The sequence below is a fragment of the Garra rufa genome, chromosome 23, assembly GCF_049309525.1.
Source record: "Garra rufa chromosome 23, GarRuf1.0, whole genome shotgun sequence".
In the NCBI taxonomy this organism is placed as follows: domain Eukaryota; kingdom Metazoa; phylum Chordata; class Actinopteri; order Cypriniformes; family Cyprinidae; genus Garra; species Garra rufa.
The window spans coordinates 19,707,325-19,728,736 of NC_133383.1; the positions used below are offsets into that span (position 1 = coordinate 19,707,325).

The 21,412-nt window shown below is 36.0% G+C and overlaps 1 protein-coding gene across 1 annotated transcript; it reads right to left on the reverse strand.

Annotated features, from left to right (window-relative positions):
• Positions 1-12,640: 12,640 nt before the first annotated feature.
• On the reverse strand, positions 12,641-16,935 carry tmtops3b (teleost multiple tissue opsin 3b). The gene is made up of 4 exons (XM_073829248.1): positions 16,575-16,935; positions 14,923-15,251; positions 12,941-13,171; positions 12,641-12,859 (listed from the first exon to the last, which is right to left on the reverse strand). The coding sequence occupies exons 1-4, from the start codon at positions 16,933-16,935 to the stop codon at positions 12,641-12,643; spliced, it is 1,140 nt and encodes a 379-aa protein (XP_073685349.1).
• Between the last annotated feature and the right edge of the window lie 4,477 nt (positions 16,936-21,412).

Genomic DNA, 21,412 nt, shown 5'->3' on the forward strand with positions numbered 1-21,412 from the left:
CTGGGATTGTTAAGAGCCCTTTGAAGCTGCATTTAAACTGCATTTTGGAAGTTCAAACTTGGAGGCACCATTCCTCAAAAAACATAATTTCTTAACGACTAAAGAGATAGACAACCTTAAAACTAATCAAAAATAAAATGTATTTTATATAAAATATTTATTTTTATATTACATTTATATTTTTCCCATATTGCTCATACCCAGATTGGACCAATATATTCCATTACAGACTTAAATAATGTTAAACTACTCAAAGGTGACCTTAGTTTTAAAGATATCTTACAATAAATGCCATTTTTACACGAAAATTTTTAATAACCTACAGTAATTTGACATACTGGGCTGTTATTAGTAATGTTGACTGACAGATATAATGACAACAGCAGCAAATAACTTTACATAAAAAGGCGTTTTTTAATTAACTAATGAATTAGTTTTTCTGTAGCAGTTTGTCAGTAAAACTCTTCACACTCTTTAAATATGCAGACTCTGTGACATTCAGAACCTCTTAGGAACGTACTCAATGTTCATTTTGGCACTGCGGTGCATAAACAGTGGTGAATTCATCTGAATTTAAACCATAACTCGTGAATAAACATCAGGTCAGTGGGCACTGTTTGATTTTTAAGTAGATAGTTCTACCTGTTTTTTATTCATGAATTCATATTGATGAAGACACTGTGAATGAAGGAATTGATTTTGTTTTGCTTTGCTTCACTGGAGTGGTGTAATGAAACCTTGATCATGTCTAATGCACAACCTATGGGGAGGCCATTGGAAAACCATCTGCTGTTGTTTAATGTACTATAAATGGGCATGATATAGGCCTCATTTAAAGACCATGCAGTTCAACTCTATTTAACTCAAATATGATCAAACCATTAAATAATGTATATAGGGACATTTTAATGAAAAGGCACTAAAAATAAAGAAGGCAAGATGGTCTTACTTGATTGTGTTTTCAAGAAATGCAATCAAGCATTTGAGACAGAACAATATTGTAAAGCAGCTGAAGAAAATGAAATTACAGAAAATAGCTTTAGCTTGAATTATTTTTGGCTGACATATACCATTGTGTTCTTAACCCTGGGTTTTACCCCGGATTATGAAACCTGGAGCAGGATTATGCTGCTTTCCAGACAACTCGAAATTGGGATTTGTTCCTACCTCCTACTTGGAAATAACATGTGTTTTTTTTATAAGGTTGGCAGAGGATATTTACACAAACTCAAGATTGACAAGATTGCAAAAGAGCACTCACAAACGACATCTTTAGTGGCGTAGATAGTAAGGCGCGTTACACATGCTTTTTGACGCGATGGACCAGAGTTCGAAACCGCTTTTTGACAAACTTGTTCTTTTCCTTTTTCTCATATCAGATCAGAAAGACATTTATTTTCAATAAAAATGAAGGAAACAATTCAAAAGTTGAAAATAAAGTATCTGGTAAGGTTTGGGGTAGTTGTAGGGAGTGCTTTATTGTCCCAATAAGGCAACACCCTTTTTATAAATTTAATACAAATGATAATTTACAGATTTTACACTCACTACATTTTTATTGCATGCTGTTTTAAACTGTAGTACAATACTAAAGTGCACATATTTGCAATTAGTAATATAAATAGCAGAAAATACTGCTTTTTAAAATAGTGTAAATAGAATCTACTGCTATTTGCAGTCAGTGTAAATAGCACATCACTAAGAAAATATGCTATTTTTACTTAGTGTAAATAGCATCTATCACTATTTACATTTATACTATGTTCCAGCCAACTCGAAATAAGGAATTTTCCCACCTCCTACGTGGAAATAACATCTGGAACACCAATTGAAGCTGGATATCCGACCCTGACGTGTCATTTGACGTCACTGCATCCAATGAGCACACTAATTTGTTTTTGCGGTAAGTGACAGAAATATGTTAACGTGATGTGTGATTGACTGGAACTCACTTAAAGGGGTACTCCACCCCAAAATTAAAATTTTGTCATTAATTTTTTTTTTTCATTAAATTTTGCTTCGTTTTCTTTGCGTACAAAAAAGTATTCTTGTAGCTTCTGGGCCTTGACAGTGTTATTTACTTGGCAGTCAATGGCTGTTTGCCTGGTCGGGCAAGTTAAAAAAAGCTTGAAGCTCGAAGGCTGGTGGTTAGCTAGCTGTAGCTCGACCTACAATTATTATTGAGAACATTATATACAGAAGAAATGTAGTTGGACCTGTATTCTGCTACTGCAAATCTGTCTGATGACACAGTAACTACTGCGAGGAGGAGAAAAAAAAAAACCTTTGGTACGTCCAATGATTGTAAACAATCCATCAGACTGAAGATATCTTAGCAGTAATGTGACCAAAAATATTTAAGACCCATCGAATCTGAACATTTTAAAACTTTTTAAGGCCTTTTATTCGGAAAACGTTATTTTTCCTATAAAAATAAAGTTTTAAAAATACTTTTTAAGGACACCCGGACACCCTGTAAAGGCCCTGATATGCTTCAATCGAAGTTCGTTTTCATTCTTCGTTTGGGGGCAAAAAGGAGGAGCCAAAACGAACTCCCCCAGAAAGTTTGCTTGGGTGAGCTGTTTCAAAGTGCCGAAACGAACTCAAAACGAATTTCGTTTTGGCCTGATTTTGTTCAAAATTATGTCATATCAGTTTGTTCTTTGATTTTGTTTAAAGTATATCTGGGCCTTCAATGTGTCTCTATCCACCTTAGTTTTCCTATAAGAGCGGAAACAGCCATTTGTAAATTTTATGGGTCTGGCTTCCAGTCTCATCCGTAGCCAGTTAATTTTAAGCTGTACAAAATAGTTCATTTTGCTGCTTGATATTGCAAACTGGTGTGTCTTACCATATTATTTTAATGTATTATTTTTATTATGAACACATTTGTAGTGCAAACAGTTTTACCGTTTAATTCACGTTGTTATTCTTCTCGTTATTTCCCTATAGCAACTAATGAACCGTAAGTCTCGCCCATAGGCTTACTTCCGTTATGGGGTGAATCTAGGATGGTTACCTCATCACTGCCCAGGCTAAGGCCATCAAATCCTATGTTAATATTTCATATCCTGAAATGAATTTTGAATGACCTAAGATTTCGTTCCCAATAAACCCAGTGAGACAAGATTATTTGCCCCTGGGAAAGGTGCTAAAGGCTTTGCATTCATTAACATTCATATCATTAAAAGAGCATTACTCGTGGTGGCGAGGTGGTGACATCACCTGGTTGGTAGCCAGGTGGTGTCTGAGCGAGAAACACAAACTAACCGATATGGACGAGTGATGTGGAACGGATAGATGTGTAGATACTGAAGAAAGGAAATGAGATGGAGAAGTGAAGTTATGATGGACAGCTCAGTGCTGATCTGCCGTTTTAAAATCTGATTCAGTGAGCAGCACTCAGGAAATTGTGCTTCGTGCTGCACCAGTAAATGAAAATAATGAATGGAGGGACACCAGACTAAAGGGTGAGTCTGGACTGAATCGCACGTACAGCCGGCTATACAATGTGCAGTCATGCATGGTCACTCTAACTCTGCCACGGTCAACTTGGACTCTATAGAGGAAAGGCACGGCTCGGTGAGCACTGACTTCTTAAAAGAATTTTATTGCCTGCTGTATGGGATATCAAGTTCTAATATGAACACTGGTAAAGCTGCAGATACTAGAAAGTATAGTTGCAGGTCTGTGTTTGTATTTACAGTACAGCAGATTTGAGCGTGAAGTTCCCATCTGTTTTGGTGTACGTGTGCTGCGAGTACTGCCTCGCAGGCTCTGATGTTGATGATGGAGTGCAGAAGAAAGGCGGGGCTGACAGCCTGTACCATCACTGGTTGCCATGGAATCGGGGAGGATGTGATTTCAGTACTTAGGGCGACTCTTTAAAAAACCCTTACATATAGGTTTTGGCTGATTAATGTGTATGCGTCTATACTTCAGATTTAGATATTCAGTGTTAGGCCAAAGAAACTGAAAGGCATATAGTCATATTTTATTCTATGAGTCAGGCCATCAGAAGAATCTGGAAGCTTAGGGCCTTCTGTCTTATAAGTGGAGGGAGCAGGTTAAAAATGCCTGTCAGAATCAAACCTTGTGTTGTTTGTGGGTTTGTTTTATGCATGTTTTAAAAGCTTGGCTTACTCTGACTTCTCTTTGAATCTATAGGGATTTATACATATGCACATATACAGTCATGCACATATGCTGTTAGACTCCCGCCCCCATCCCACCAAGTGGCATCATCCAGGTAAACGAAAACTCGAAAAAATATAGTTGCACATGGACTGTCAGGGCAAATCAGGGACATTTCTAACCTCTTATAAGTAGGCTACTGGGGCACAGACCTCCATCAAAAAATGTCTCCATTTTTTCATTCTCATTTATTATACTGTTTTGGAAGTTTAGATATAAATGGTTGACATACTATTGTGAGTTTTGTTTTCATTTCTTTCATAGCTAGACTGTAGCTTTCTGTCTTATAAAGTATGCTATCACGGGTTGAGAAACCACAGTAAACGATTCTGTGTGTGAGTAAACTGTCTGGATTAATCAAGCAGAGTTGCAAAATATTTCAGACCTTTTTGCAAACCCAGTTAACTGAATATATCAATAGTGACTCATCAGTGAATCACTAGCTCTGATTCTAAACAGCTGATAGAAACCACACATGATATTATTGCTGAAATATTATCAGAGATATTAAGTATCATGTCGGTATGCAGTATTCTCAGGCATCACCCGAGGATTTATGAGTAAAATTTTACTGGGTCACAGAGGTATTTAACTGGGGCTCATGCCCCTGTAAAACAGATCTAATGACATATAGTGAAAATATGACAAAATATTTAGCAAATTAAAATTTTAACTTTTAGTTGGATAATCTTACACAGTACACAAGGGTATGTCCAGCATGCCACAAAGAACAAAATGTGAGCCATGATGTCTGATTTAGGAACGAATGACTCTTATACGTAAATGTCAGCGGAAATATGCGACAAAAATGTTTTGTAAAAATAATTGAAAATATTAAAAGCCTGGAAAACTCTGTTATATGACAGCGTTTTAGTGCGACGTTAAAAAAAAAATAAGATTATGAGATTAAAGTATTAATTTCGAGAATAAAGTCGAAATTACAGGAATAAAGTCAAAATTCTGAAAATAAATTCAAAATGTTTTGAGAATAAAGTAAAAATTACAAGAATAGTGTGAATAAAGTGTTTCGAGAAAAAAGTTGGAATGATTTAAGATTAAAGTCAAAATATTTTGAAAATAAAATCTAAATTACGAGATTCATTTATAGCAATTACTTAGAGCAATTATTAGAAAGTTTTATTGTTGTTTTTAATTAAACACGTGAGGAATTAAAGATTGGACGCCACAGACATTTTTGTGGAGTAGATGGTAGAATTTTTTACAAAGAAAACTGTATTATTTAATGAAACCAATGTCGTCTTAATGTAATCGAAAAGACAATTGATTAATACAGCCATCTGTCCTGCCACATTATTTTTTATTAAAAAGTACCAAAAGCACAATGCTTATTGCTATTATTGGGTGGATGGCACACTACAAATAGGCCTAATAAATGCATTTGAGGACATGAAATATTATTCCCTAGCATACCGTGCCTGCGAGTATAACACATGATATAATTTCTGCTAATAATCCCACATACCTGAAAATCCAATTTATTCCAGTGGCCTGGCAACTTCTCCCGGTTTTCCCAATCCAAGCCATTTGCATGTGCAGGCTATACTCTTAAAATAGAAACTTTAATTGCTACAATTTAATTACTGTAATTTCGACTTTATTCTCGAAACATTTCGACTTTATTCTTGAAAATATTTCGACTTTATTATGTTTATTATATACTTAGGGCATAGACAGAATGACAAAAAGTATACAATAAAAATATAATAGAGTAGAAATATCTTTGTCAGAATTTTGTCCTGTTCTGTTCTGTTTTCCCAGTGTTTTCCCCCCTCTGTTTCTAGTTCTAATGGTTTAGTCCTTGTTTCCCCCTTTTGGTTCTTGTTCATTTGGTTCAGTCTTGCCCATATTTGTATTTCCCCCTCATCTGCTCATTTGCAACCACGCCCTGTCTTCAGTGTATTTAAGTCTGTGTCTGATCACTCCCCTTTGTCCGTCGATGCTTGTTACTTAATGTTTTGTTTTTCCTGGATTTCTGTTTGTTTTGTTTAATAAAGTGTTTTCATTTATAATTCTGTTTCTCCCGGCATCTCCTTTATATCACCACCAGCTCGTTTGTGACAATCTTTGAGAATAAAGTCAAAATATTTCGACTTTATGCTCAAAATATTTCGACTTTATTCTCAAAAATAATTCTGCTTTATTATATTTTTATTATATACTTTGTCACTTTGTCACCTATTTGTGAACAAAAAACACTTATTTTGACTGACTCATTAAAAAGAACCAGTTCATGATTCACAAAACTCTCAAAGTAAAGCTCACTATTTAGTTAAATAGAATCACTCGCTCAGAGTCTTTGGAAATTTACACTTAAACTCCTAAAGGCACTACAAGATTTTGTCCAGATTTACAGTCTCAACAAGTCAATGCTAGTTGACTAAAGTCGTAGCCAGATTTGAGTTGATAGTGTATGATAGCACAGACTGCAACGATTTTTTTTTTTTACTTTTTTTTTTTTTAATTATATTTAATTAAAAACAAATGCCAAGTTCTGTCATGAAACTCTAGATGGCGCAAGCTGATGGGCTGCTAACGCAAACTGATGATATTCACAGCGTTAAACTACTTGGCACAAGATGATTAGTTCACATTGCATAACGCAGCCAATGAGCTTGCTTTACATTTAAATGGCTGGTTAGCAATCACTAGAGCATTTCAGAGTTCATCTGAAACCCTCCACCTCCCCAGCTCCACCTGTTTAGATCTGCTAAGGGTTATTATTTATGCTATGTTTTAACTACTCACAGCACCGTATTGGCGTATGTATTAGCAGTAGTTCCTATACTTGCTTTGCAGCCGCAGCATCAATAATCTACAACAACAGCAATCACCAACAGCAGCAGCAATTCAGCAGTATAGCAGATCTATTTCACCAAGACCAAATACATTAACACTGTCATATCTATTACCATGCTAAAAACTTCTGAGAGTTGTCATGATAGAAATGCTATGATAATATATATATAAACAAACCACACATATGCATACATAATTTAACACTTTCTACTGCTTACGTTTATGTAATATTACAGCATCTTCTTACAAATAGAATCCCAGTCCAACTGGATAACCAAGGACACATCCATAAAACTGTCAGTTTATAGATTTTATAGACTCAATGCTCGGCTCACGGTTTGAGCGCTGATGTGCGTATGTGCTCGGCTTTGGCACTCATTTCACCTGATCGATCAGTAAACAGTCAGAGTTCAAGGATAAGACTGATCTTCAGAGCAAAAATGACAGCTTGATGATGCCATTCAATTTGATGATGCCATTCTAACGAAATGGGAACAGAGTGAACATGAGACCAAAATGAAAGCAGCTGTACTGAATACAAAGGGAAAGTGCAACAGCCATTTTTAGAAAGAAATATAGACAGGAACCTCCTTTTCATTAAGCCACAGGACTGTGGTTTGTAATTATAAGAGGTCCATGCATTACCTTTCTGCTGAAGCCGTGTTTACTACTGTGCTGAGATTGAAATATACTGCCATAGATTATCTGACATGACAGGCCAAATTAATGTCTGTCTGTAATCATGCATGTGAACCTTTGCCTTGCCCTGTATAATTAATGACAATGAGGTTCATGAGATTTGTGAAGGGATAATGAACTCCAGAGATGAATACAGAGAATAGGATCTGACATAATACACAGATCACTCAAATTATGGATTTAATTATGGCAAATACACTGATTGCATTGTGATATACTGAAAGTAAAACCTGTGAGCAATGAATGTTCAGCAAATTTTTGTTCTGTTCAGATTTTTAATGAATCCAGCTTATAGAAATGACATTTTTTAAATATATACAGTACAGACCAAAAGTTTGGACACACCTTCTCATTCAGGTGTGTCCAAAATTTTTGGTCTGTACTGTAGATATGAATTCAACTGAAAAAAATATCTTTCAGGTGGTCAAATAGCAAATAGAAATAGTGGAGCTCTGCAGCCACCTACTGGTAAAAGTTATTTGTAGTTGTTTTTTTTTACTTTTAAAACTGGATTTTCCAAAAGATGGGCAAAAATCTTACACTAAACCATGTGAAATTATCCATGTTATCCCCATGAATTAAATCAAGAAATGTGGGTCTTTTATAAAGTGAATTTTACATAAAAAAAGCAGTTTTTGTATAAAAACCCATTTAAAAAAATATTTATTTATTAATTTATATATATTTAAAAAAATATCACTAACCCACTGAAAACTGCACAAATGTAGAGTAAAAACTTAATAAACAGAAAAATATACAGTACAGACCAAAAGTTTGGACACACCTTCTCATTCATTTGAATGAGAAGGTGTGTCCAAACTTTTGGTCTGTACTGTATATCAAAATGATATGTATCTGTCTTGTATTTGTCTATGAATAATTGTGATTAATTTGACAAACTACTTAACATATCATGTAATTGATCAGATCACATTTTAACTTGCATACCAATCCTTGTCAACTTTTCAGATCAACATGCCATTCTCAGAGCTGAAGCTCTTTTCTCATCGACTGGTTTGCTGGCTCATTAGAGAGTGTGATATGCAGCTCTATCTCTGTCAGGTACAAGCCAATTTCAGAGCCAGTCATTCTGTGATGAGAACAAGGAGCACTATTAATGAAAGCCTTCCTCACATATTTCCTGTGAACTTAATCAGCCAGGGCTAATCATAGAACCTGCACCATCTATCCTGACGAACAGTTAAAAAAAGTTTCAACCTTTTGAAATGATCTCGATTTATGTTGGCAGACTCTCAGCATGTGCTCCAATAGCTTCCATCTAAGTCCATAATAATATTATACACATTTCATGTGCATATTACATATATTTAGTAACTTTTGGAACTGTCAAATGCATCCTATAGCTGCTCATCAGATCTGCACAGGAGATATTTTGGTCCATTCCTGCACAAGCTGTTTCATAAATATTTTGGGATATCTTGCATATTTTTGGGATGCCTCAAATGGCCTTGAATAGAAATCATGCCACAGCATTTCAATGAGATTGAGGTCAGGACTCTGCCCTGGCTATTCTAATATATGGAATTTCCACAGTTTGGACACACTCTGATTGTGATTTATTCCTTTGTTTAGAAACAAACATGTTGCACGACCAACTTTTCTTTAAAGTTTCACATCACAAACTTCCTGACAATGTGCTGCAAAATTGGAACAATGATATTTTAATCAGTATGCTTGCAGATCCATAGATTTCTTTCTAGAGTACTTTGTCATTTGCTGAAGGATCCTTTGACATGTCTTTACACTGACCTTTTGAAGGACAGCCAATGTACCACTGGTGCTAAATTTCTTCTATTCGTAATCAATATGCTTCAATGGGGACTGATGGAGCCCCAAGTCTTCAGACATCCACTTGTAACCTTTTCCAGACTAATGAGCCTGTACAATTCCTCTTCTGTGGCTTTCTGAAATCTCTTAGGTCACGCCATTTTGCACTTTAACAGAATTTGAAGGTAAAGAGCAGGTAACCATATATTTTTTTTTTCAAGAGGCCATTATCCTAGAAATTCACATGTAAATGAATTACTACTTTGATGGATTTAAACATTTGTTGATATGGATTTGCAAAATTCATATCAATATATTGCACTTTAAGGGGCCGTTCACATGTCGCGCCTAAAAACGCGTGGAAAACGCTAGGCGCACCGCTTTCTTTATCAACAAAGCACTCGGGCGCATGCGCTCCGGAAGCGTCTGCCGTTTCTAAGCAACCATCAGCTGCGCTCTAGCTCCAAGCCTATGCATCTCCATGCATTGTTTCTTCTATTAGCGTCAAAATAATGGGGGCTTCACAAATCATAAAGTTCAGGAAATCCCTGGACCACAATGATGAGCTGCTCCTCCATGTTTCTGCTGAGGTTTCAATGTAACGAAAAAACGTGAGGAAGCTGATTGGTTAGTTCATGTCACATGACCTGCGGTGCGCTTGCGGAATTCTGAAAAGTTGAGATGTTTTTATCTCGATGCGGTGCAGACGCGCCTGGAAAAACGAGCGTGTCACCGCGTCGCTTCCATTATGCGCGCACAAGCCGCGCGTCTCCATTTGAAATAACGAACTTGAGCGCGCAAAAGAGGCTACATGTGAACAGCCCCTAACAGGATTTGGAGGTAAAGTTATTTCATATTTTGAAGGTCATTATCCTAGATATTCACATAGGGCCCAATGATTTCCGCAATGCGCAAAATCAGGTCGTAATCGAGCAATCCAGTCACAGAATTTGCCAAATTTTGGTTTAATAAATCAAAATTAAGTCAGAACAGTGTGTGTATGAATGGCGCAAATGTGTGGTTTCGTTTACTACACACATACTGAAAAGTGTGTGACAATCGCAATCTTTTCAGCCTCTGCCATCTCAATAAATGTAGATGAACACACAAACAATCTCTAGAACTGCTCTGAGAGACACATCATGAGCATTTTACCGTTTCTTTTGAGAAAAACTATTGTCATATCATATACAAACAGAAAAATCTTCACAGCAACCCATCAAAATAAAAGTTAGTTTTAATTTGAGGAAACTGTGACAGAAATATATTACTTAATGTAATGATAGTACTACTGCTACTAATAAAATTATTGGTACAATTAATTTTATATTATTTTATAAAATCAGTTAATTAGAGATGCTTTTGATTATTAAAATTTTTGAAAGCATAAAAAAACATTAAACCATTAAAAAAAAAACTGTGTAAGTTTCATGATTCCAGGTAATTACACTTCCTTTTTGATTAATGTTTTTTTTTTTAATTTAAACATTAAAACAAACATTAAAAGTCTACAAAAATGAAAACGGAAAGAATGGATTCCAGAAAAATTGAAACGAAAAAAAAAAAAAAAAACTGAATTTGGAAAAAAAAATGTAACTGATTTCATATGGCCCTATTCACATTGTATATTAATTACTAGTTTAATAGATTTAACCACTTTTTATATGTATTTGCAAAATATTATTTGGTATGTAAGACTATTTGTATAGACAATTATGATTTTAGGAAGCGTTTATACAGAAATCCAAATGATTTCAAAGGTTTTATCAAAATTTTCTCATAATTGTCAATGGAGAGAAAGGAAAAGTTTATGAGGCAGATACAGTTGAGGTCAAAAGTTTACATACACCTTCCAGAAACGGCAAAATGTTCATTATTATTTTATCAAAATAAGAGAGATCATACAAAATGCATGTTATTTTTTATTTAGTACTGACCTGAATAATATATTTTGCATAAAAGACGTTTACATATAGTCCAAGAAAATAATAGATTAATTTATAAAAATGACCCCATTCAAAAGTTTACATACACTTGATTATTAACATTGTGAAACATGTAAGTATCTTCTGTAGCTTCTGAAGGGCAGTACTAAATGAAAAAAAAAAATGATATTCAGGCAAAATAAGAAAAATGTACACATTTTCTTTCTGTTCAAAAGTTTACACCCCTGGCTCTTTGCTAGTTTGTCCTTCCTTCCTTTCTGAATATGAGTCCCTCAGTTGTCCTCAGTGTGAAAAGATGGATCTCAAAATCATACAGTCATTGTTGGAAAGGGTTCAAATACACAAAAATGCTGAAAAACCAAAGAATTTGTGGGACCTTAAGGATTTTTCTGAAAGGCAGTTAAACTCAGGACAAACTAGGGATATTAAAATAATTAACATTTAGCAGATTTTAAAAGGTGTATGTAAACTTTTGGCCTCAACTGTATAAAGTAAACGGTAAGTTATTGAACAACAACAAAAAGGAAAACAAATGAATAAAATTAAATTATTAACAGAAAATAAATTCATTAAAAAAATCTAAAATGCAAGTGAAACTTGTTTTCTTACTCCATTACTACTCAAAAATATTGCAGTCATTTAAAGTAATATATCACTGGACGGAACAGAACATAAAATGCAATATTCTTTTAAAATTATTAAATCTATTTGCCAAGTTAAAATGCTCTTTGGAATTCTGTAAGAAAAAAAAATCTCTAGTAAAATATTTTGGTTTATAGTTGTGTCACTGTGAGGTAAGAGGGTTCAGGTGACCGACTCAATGTACCTGAAGAATATTTTAATAAAGTATGACCGAAACATCCTAATACTTCTATTTTTTCACTTTTGTGCACACCATAGGTATGACCTTCGAATGCTGCCAAGACCAAGTTTCATTGTTTCACGTTTGAACAAATACTGACACCTGGTGGCAATAATTACATGCAACATTTGCAAAAAAAAAAAATAAATAAATAAATTAAACACATTAAATAATAATATCTACATTGGACTTATAAAAAACTGTGAAGCAGATACTAATATCCTAGTATCTTTCTTACTAACACACACATTGTGTTAAATATATGGCAGTAAAACTGCACACAATGTCCCTCAAAATATGGTTTTGCATGAATGGAACTGAAAGTCCCGGGCTTTTATGAAGTACAATGTACCACAAGCACCAAAGTCTTATTACCTTTTTGTACAGAAGCCCTCTGGGTCCCAAATTTGTCTGGGCTGTCAGGTGGAGAAGTAGCACCGTATGACCCCATAGGGATGCAGTCCTGTTGAGCACCACCTTCTTCTGTGTGGAGGCTCAAATGGGCCTGAGGTTCTGGTCTGCATCTTACTAAAGCTATAAAGCACCTGTAAAACTGGCAGTAAATACAGATTTGACAGTAACACTTATCTATAATAATAATTTGGAGACAAATACACCTACGAGAAGCACATACCTGATTATTAAACAGGACATAGATGATAGGGTTCAAAACAGTGCTACTCTTTGCAAGTATGGAGGACACAACGCTGGCTGTGGGGCTGACAATGCCAACGCTGAACGTGCCAAGCAATGCCATGACCCCATACGGCATCCAGCAGAGCAGGTAACAGGACACCATGGAAACCACCATCACCAGCACGTGCGTTTCCCTCCTCTGTGCAGCTGTCTGATTGATCTTAGCAACCTGTGAGATGAGGAGACACGCTTTGAGGTTTGCTTTTCAAAGAATAGCAGCAACAAGGCTGGTCTGAAACACCACATGGTGTTTATGCAGCAAAATGTTTGAACTGTATTTTCACTGATGGATTAGGAAACAACAGACTTTACAATAAGGTTCCGTTTGTTAATATTAGTTACATAAATTAGTTAACACAAAAAAGAATTGTTAAAGTGTTATCAGAGAACTTAAAATAGTTTAACCAAAAAATTTAATTGGCTGAAAATGTACTTGCTCTCAGGCCTTCCAAGATGTAGGTGAGTTTGGAACATATTTAGAGAAATTCACTATTACATCACTTACTCACTAATGGATCCCTTTGCAGTGAATGGGTGCCGTCAGAATAAGAGTCCAAACAGCTGATAAAAACATCACAATAATCCACAAGTAATCCAAATGTAATGTTACATTTTAAAAAAAAATCTGTTCTTATGAGGAAAAACAACATCTTGGATGACCTGAGGGTGAGTAAACATTCATTTTTGGCTGAACTTTTCTTGTAAATCACACATGGGTTTTATTAAAAAAAATATTAATCAATATGAATTAATATAAATGTTTAATAATTAAAAAAATAGTTTTGATTTATAAATAATTGTTTTATGTATTCATTCATTTGTGTACTTTTTTATTTGTTGAGAACAAGAATTTGCACGTTTACAGTTTACCTCCCAGAATCTACAAAATGTTACTTATTTTACCAAAATAAGAGGGATCATACAAAATGCATGTAATTTTTTATTTAGTACAGACCTGTTTAAGATAATCCACATAAAATATAAGAAAATAATAGCTAAATTTATTAAAAAATTACCCTGTTCAAAAGTTGACATACACTTGATTCTTAAGAAATAATTGTTACCTGAATGATCCACAGCTGTGTTTTTTTTTCAGTGATCATTAGTCCTGAACAGTTAAACTGCCCTCTGTTCTTCAGAAAAATCTTTCAGGTCCCACAAATTATTATCTTTTCACACTAAGGACAATTGAGGACAACTGAGGGACTCATATGCAACTATTACAGAAGTTTCAAACGCTCACTGATGCTTCAGAAGGAAACACAATGCGTTAAGAGCCGGGGAGTGAAAACTTTTGAACAGAATGAGGATGTGTACAATTTTCTTAATTTGCCTAAATATCACATTTCTTTCATTTAATACTGCCCTTTCAGAAGCTACAGAAGTTACTAACATGTTGCCCAGTAGACAAAATAAGTTAAATTTACCCTGATCTTCAGATTCAAAAAGTTTTCACCCCCTTAACGCATCTTGTTTCCTTCTGAAGGATCAGTGAGCATTTATACCTTCTGTAATAGTTGCATATGAGTCCCTCAGTTGTCCTCAGTGTCAAAAGATAGATGTCAAAATCAAACAGTCACTGTTGGAAAGGGTTCAAATACACATAAATGCTGAAAAAAAACTAAGAATTTGCGGGACCTGATGGATTTTTCTGAGCGTTTTACATACAAAAGTGCCCAAATCTGATCCAGCTATGCTTATAAATAACAGTAGCCCTAAATAATGATGACAATGAGTGTGAGAAGGACTTTGGTTCTGGACAGCGTCATGAAAAATGCTTAATTTATGGAGAACAAACGTTTGGCTAGAAAGATCGATGAGTCTTACTAGAAGAGAGCTCTTTATCAAAATCATTGCTTCCACTCCCACACTCTCTCTCTCTCTCACTTTCAACCTTTTCCTCTTTCACTCGTCCCTCACCCCATGAATGGCAATGAGGATCTTCCCGTAGCAGTAGACCATCAGAAGAAGAGGCAGCAGTAGACAGAAGACAAAGAGGCAGATGACGTAAGATCTGGTTTCCGGGGAGTGCTGGTTCCACTGGACTGAACAGGTAGTCCCAGGACCCTCAGGACCGTAGCTGCTCCAGCCAAAGAGTGGTGGCACTGTCCACACGAGAGAGTACAGCCAGCAGCCTGTGATGAATAACCAAGCCTTCCTATAGTCAGACACATCTGCTTTTGCGCAGCAGAGGATGGTGTTGTAACGCTCGTATGACAATACAGCAAGGGACACCAGTGAAACAATACCTGTTGACAATGGATAAGGAGACATATCAATTATATGTTCATTAATTTTTTGGGGTTGTTTTGTTGTTTGATTGATAGAAAAAACCTTTACTTAATGTAAACAACCTCAACATTAGGCTTTTGTTTTTGTGATAAATTTTTTCAATTAATATCTTAATTTCCCTCTCAGAGAATATCTTAATGTAATTTAATATCTTAATTTCCCTGGAATAGAAATACCAAACCAAACAAATTTTTGCATTCTATCCATACAGAGGGTTTGCACTTACCAGATGAGCAGCCATATCGGCGATACTCTGATGTAAACAACAGCATGCATTGCGCAGTTAATGTACTACTGAATATGGTGTTTTGCTAATTTATGCTGTCTAAACCACAGAAAAAACATGTGGAAGCTGCTAAATTATATAGAGAAAGACTTAGTACGCAGGAAAGGGCGCAATATTTTGACAAACTAAAGTTAAGGTTGTAAAGATACATACAAGAAGTGTTAATTAAGATATTTACCTAATATTTCACCTACCTGACTGGAAATGATAAGCACAAACATGAATGTTGTCAAGATTTTTGCCCTGGAAGTCCTGGTTCAGTTTGGCCAACAACAAACATCTTTTGTTTCTCAGACAGTTTTTGCACACTTCTCCTTCATTTGTTATAGTTTTGTCTATATAGTAGGCCTACACCAAATGTTTTTCCCGGTCCGACCGATTAGTACAGCCCAAAACATGACAATAAGTGACCATTTTCATAAGCAATAATCAGCAAAATATGCGATTTTCGTTTGGTTCACTGGCGCTGTTTACATTCAGTGCCGCCAATATGGCTGATTCAGGACGCATGGTGAAAACAAGATTACAAAATTAGCCCTGGTTTCTGCCAAATTATTATTATTTTTAATTATTATTAAACAATGTACAAAATAAATTACCATCTATACATTTCACAACAGATGGAAAAAGTTTTCGACAAAAGCGGTGATCAAAAAACAAACAGCGTGATCCAAAACCAGAACAAATGACTCTTACGAGTCGGTTCATTTCAGTGAATCACAATTTTTCAGTGCGAATTCAGCCGAACACCGATTCGTTTCACTGAATTAGCAACAAGTGTCCGAATCCCGAACGAATGATTCTTATGAAGCGAATCAATCTGAGGTGTGTCATGAACTGCAAGTTAGCAACTTTTGAAAATGACCGAACCAAACCAGTTAGTGATGCACGTTTCCTAAATAATAACATCAACTTAAAGCTAACCACAAAGTTTTTATTTTTTGTAGGCTAATCAATAGAATATCTTAATTAATTATATCCCAGCTGAGCTTACCGAACAATGCGTTGGCAAAACCATACCACCTGCAGCCATGAACTCCCGTCAGCCACCGGCCGTAAACAGACGCGGAGAAACTTAAAGGTGTGCCAAAGATACAAACGAGCATGTCGCTCACACTGATATTCAGCAGTATTAAGTTGATCGGAGTCCTCAGGACATGAAAGCGGGCGAAAACCAAAAGAACAAGAAAGTTATTTAGGAAACCAAAAACGAAAATTATTCCCAAACACACTGCCACCACAGTGTATCCCGTGCGGCTGAATCCAGGCTGATCTACAGGAGTCAGTGTGTCCAACTGGCTGCTGTTCTCTGAGGACTCTCTAAGGAACATGACATAGTGGACAGTAACCACCATAGTAGACTAAAAAAAGAGCACACCTGTACGCTGTAATGCAGAGGCTAAAGAAAGATAAAGTTAGTTGGGCTTTCAGGTTGTTTAAATACCATATAGACCCACAGACCCGGTTCCCCCCACTGCCACCTCCTCAGCTGAACGCGACCCTCCCCGTGTTCAACAGGCATAAACGCCTCTCACAAGTTAATCACGCTATCTACATACTATGGCAAGCCATTTGAACATTTATCTCTTAAACTTAATATATATATATATATATATATATATATATATATATATATATATATATATATATATATATATATATATATATATTGTGAAGTGAAAATCCATGTGTGTTCTATTATTAAAGGAATAGTTCACCCAAAAAGGAAAATTAGTAGCCCTACCCCATGATTTACTCACCCCCAAGCCATTCTAGGTGTATATGACTTTCTTCTTTCATCAAATAAGTTATATTAAAAAATATCCTGGCTCTTCCAAGCTTTATAATGGCAGTGAATGGGGTTTAAGATTTTAAAGTCAAATAAAAGTATGTCCATCCATCATAAAAAGTAAAAACGGCTCCGGGGGGTTAATAAAGGCCTTTTCAATGCATTTTTGTAAGAAAAATGTGTATTTAAAACTTTTGTAATCCATGGCTTCCGCTAAATGTCATACACACGTTCATGATTGAGTCATTTTTTCCACAATACCACAGCAATACAATTCAAACCTTTTGGTGTGTGCTAGTTATTTTACAGAGGACTGCTTCTCTAATCTTGGTAAATTCATTGCAAGATTCGCTAAACGCTTGTCCATGAAAGATAAGTCCGTACTGTCTTTACTTGGACCAACAAGCGTCTTAGAACCACAACCTGAAAGAATGATTAATATGTTATGTGTACATTTTCAAATGAGTGCTCAAAATATCAAGGGTTTGTGCTAATATGTGATAGTGCAGCTTTATGTTTCCAGGTAAACCACAATATTACTGTCTTACTGAAATATTTCTGATAATTCACTGTGAACCCACTATTTCCTAAGAATGTGATGATTAATGTAGACAGTTGTTGTTCTAATTATTTTGTTTAATAAAAAAGAATGTAGACATATTTCGGTTTACAAACTGTACTGTTTCACCCGTTAGTCACGTTAGCACTCGGCTAAAAGGCACAATTCGCTTGCATTGTATACGGAAAGACCAATCACAACGGACTTGGCCAGCTGACCAATCAGAGCAGAGTAGGCTTATGGAAAGGAGGTGTTTACCTCCTTTAAGCTCAGAACTGCTTTGCAAAATGATTCTAATATTAAATGTATATTCAGAGAAAATTACAATTTTTTCTGACCATAGATGCATTTAAACCAACACAATATAAGGACACTTTCAAATACAATATGACCTGCTCTTTATATTCTTAGCTGCCATTATAAAGCTTGGAAGAGATAGGACATTTTTAATATAACTTCAATGGTATTTGTCTGAAAGCAGAAAGTCATATACACCTAGGATGACTTGAGGGTGAGTAATGGGGTAATTTTCATTTTTGGGTGAACCCAAAAGGCTTTTTGCCTTTAAACCGTCACTTCTTGCCAAAAACCAGTCATCTATAATAATGCTTTCTCTAATACATATTGGTAAGATACTATTTTAATATTGAATTTTAGCCAGTAAAACTAAAATAGATATTAGTCACTACTGTATTAAAAAATAATAATAATTATATAAGAGTAGTTATTAAAGGAATACAATGAAAATGGCTTGCCATAATACCCATATACTGTACCTATACACCAGTTAATGAGATGGAAGGTCTTTTGATATCTGTCTAGAGGGTAACTATTAATAAAGACTGACATATGAGAATGTCTCACACATCTTCAGAGGTTTCAGACATTGGTGATTGGAAATAAATGGCTTCAAAGTCCATTTTTTCTGCACCCTTCCATTTGATTCTTCCTTTCTGAGTTAACATTTTCTGTTTACATTGACTGTTTCTTCAGTATGTTAGTCAGTAAAGTGATTGTGCATAGTGTTTCTCATGGTTGTTCCTCAAATGTGCTGAATGTCACACATGACAGATTTAGACTGAATGTGCCCCTGTTGTCCTCGTGTTTTGGCATCAACCTGATTTATTTACTTCACAAGAGAACATGAAAATTAGGGCAGATGGGAGAGAACCTAAAATATGCCAAGGCATCAATAATCGAATAGTGAGCTTGCTGAAATGACAAGTTCTGCCATCTGGTCCAGTATAATGTACTCCTTTTTGCTGTGATCTACAGATAAGAAGTGCATTCCACATTATTAACCATAAAACTGACCCTGTATTTACTTTCTCAATCCAAGTTCCTGTGTTCATAATTACATTGTGGCCTGCACACTGAATATCCTGTGTTTCAAGTGACGCCAAATTACGGGAGTAAATGGTTAAGAAAGTTAGAAACCGAGCTCAGGCAGAAGCTTCCTGTAGCACGCTTGAGATTACTGCTAATGGTTTAATCAAATGAAAAGATCTTTTCATTAAAATCTTTTTTGATCTAGGGTAAATGCTCTGAGAACATCTCAAATCTCATCTTCTCATTCACAAATACACTCTAGGGATGTGAGAGGAAGATGGGAAAGAGAAAAACACATGAAAGAAAGAACATACAGCAATCAGTGGGTTAGGGTTATGACCTGCTAATTGAACCCAAGAGAATTAAAAGCCTTCAGTTTTTACAAGGATTCTCATTCTCAAGCCACACGGGTGTATATTTCTTATTGATTTTTTTAAACGTAATTTCTGAATAGTCTTGGTTACAAAATGGCTATTTAACATTACCCCAATTAACGCTTTGGAAAAATTATACAACTCACTATCATGCATCTTGCCTCCATCTAGTATGTTTCCAGTTCGAAGCTATATGCTGACCTAACATAAATTAGGTTAGGTCTAATGTTTTGGAAAAACTTTTTTGGGCAGCTTTCTTCTCCTTGAGAGTTTCCCAAAGTGTTTTAAGCAGTAATTGCTGATTTGTTGAGTCAGAGAGCATGAAAAGCAGTCTTCACGTGCATGTTCATACCCCACATCTCCTGAATACACACGCAGAGGAGAGTGCTGTTGAATGAAAGCATGTAGGAGGACACCTATGGTGTGGGGATCTTATATATTTATGAATGACTGAGTGGGAGACGAATCCCTCTTTGGCACCGTTGCTCAGCACACACTGTCTCCCACTTCTGAACTTTAAAAAAGAGGCACGTGACGTGAGTTTGCAGAGATGTGTGGGCAGTCTTGACGTATGGTTGAGTCTTAATCCTCAAAGAAATGTCTCCTTTAAATGCAAATCAATGCTTTGGGCAGTGGTGTGAAAAAGTGTTGGCCCCCTTCCTGATTTTTTATTTTTTTGCATGTTTGTCACACTTTAATGTTTCAGATCATCAAACAAATGTAATTATTAATCAAAGATAACACAAATAAACACAACATGCAGTTTTTAAATAAAGGATTTTTTTATGGAGGGGGAAAAAAAATCCAAACCCACATGGCCCTGTGTGAAAAATTCCCCCTCCCCCCTCGTTAAAACATAACTGTGGTTTATCACACCTGAGTTCAGTTTCTCTAGCCGCACCCAGGCCTGATTACTGCCACACCTCTTCGCAATCCAGAAATCACTTAAATAGGACCTGCCTGACAAAGTGAAGTAGACCAAAAGATCCTCAAAAGCTACACATCATGTTGAGATCCAAAGAAATTCAGAAACAAATGAGAAAGAAAGTAATTGGGATCTATCAGTCTGGAAAGGTTATAAAGCCATTTTTAAAGCTTTGGGACTCCAGCGAACCACAGTGAGAGCCATTATCCACAAATGGCGAAAACATGGAACAGTGGTGAACCTTCCCAGGAGTGGCCGGCCAACCAAAATTACCCAAGAGCGCAGCGACGACTCATCCAAGAGGTCACAAAAGACCCCACAACAACATCTACTGCAGGCCTCTCTGGCCTCAGTTAAGGTCAGTGTTCATGACTCCACCTTAAGAAAGAGACTGGGCAAAAATGCATGGCAGAGTTCCAAGACGAAAACCGCTGCTGAGCAAAAAGAACATAAAGGCTCATCTCAGTTTTGCCAGAACACATCTTGATGATCCCCAAGACTTTTGGGAAAATACTCAGTGAGGACTGACGAGACAAAAGTTTAACTTTTTGTAAGGTGTGTCCCATTACATCTGGCGTAAAAGTAACAGCATTTCAGAAAAAGAACATCATACCAACAGTAAAATATGGTGGTGGTAGTGTGATGGTCTGGGGCTGTTTTGCTGCTTCTGGACCTGGAAGACTTGCTGTGATAAATGGAACCATGAATTCTGCTGTCTACCACCTGTTTGTGACCTCAAGCTGAAGTGAACTTGAGTTCTGGAGCAGGACAATGATCCAAAACACACCAGCAAATCTACCTCTGAATGGCTGAGGAAAAACAAAATTATGACTTTGGAGTGGCCTAGTCAAAGTCC

What these genes read in the sequence shown, in the direction of transcription:
- tmtops3b (XM_073829248.1), bottom strand. Translation starts at nt 16,935, where the DNA reads ATGGTGGTTACTGTCCACTATGTCATGTTCCTTAGAGAGTCCTCAGAG. An exon ending in TCCTCATTGCCATTCATGGG is followed by an intron (nt 13,172 to 14,922) that starts GTGAGGGACGAG and finishes CTCATCTCACAG; the next exon opens with GTTGCTAAGATCAATCAGAC. An exon ending in ATGTCCTGTTTAATAATCAG is followed by an intron (nt 12,860 to 12,940) that starts GTATGTGCTTCT and finishes ATTTACTGCCAG; the next exon opens with TTTTACAGGTGCTTTATAGC.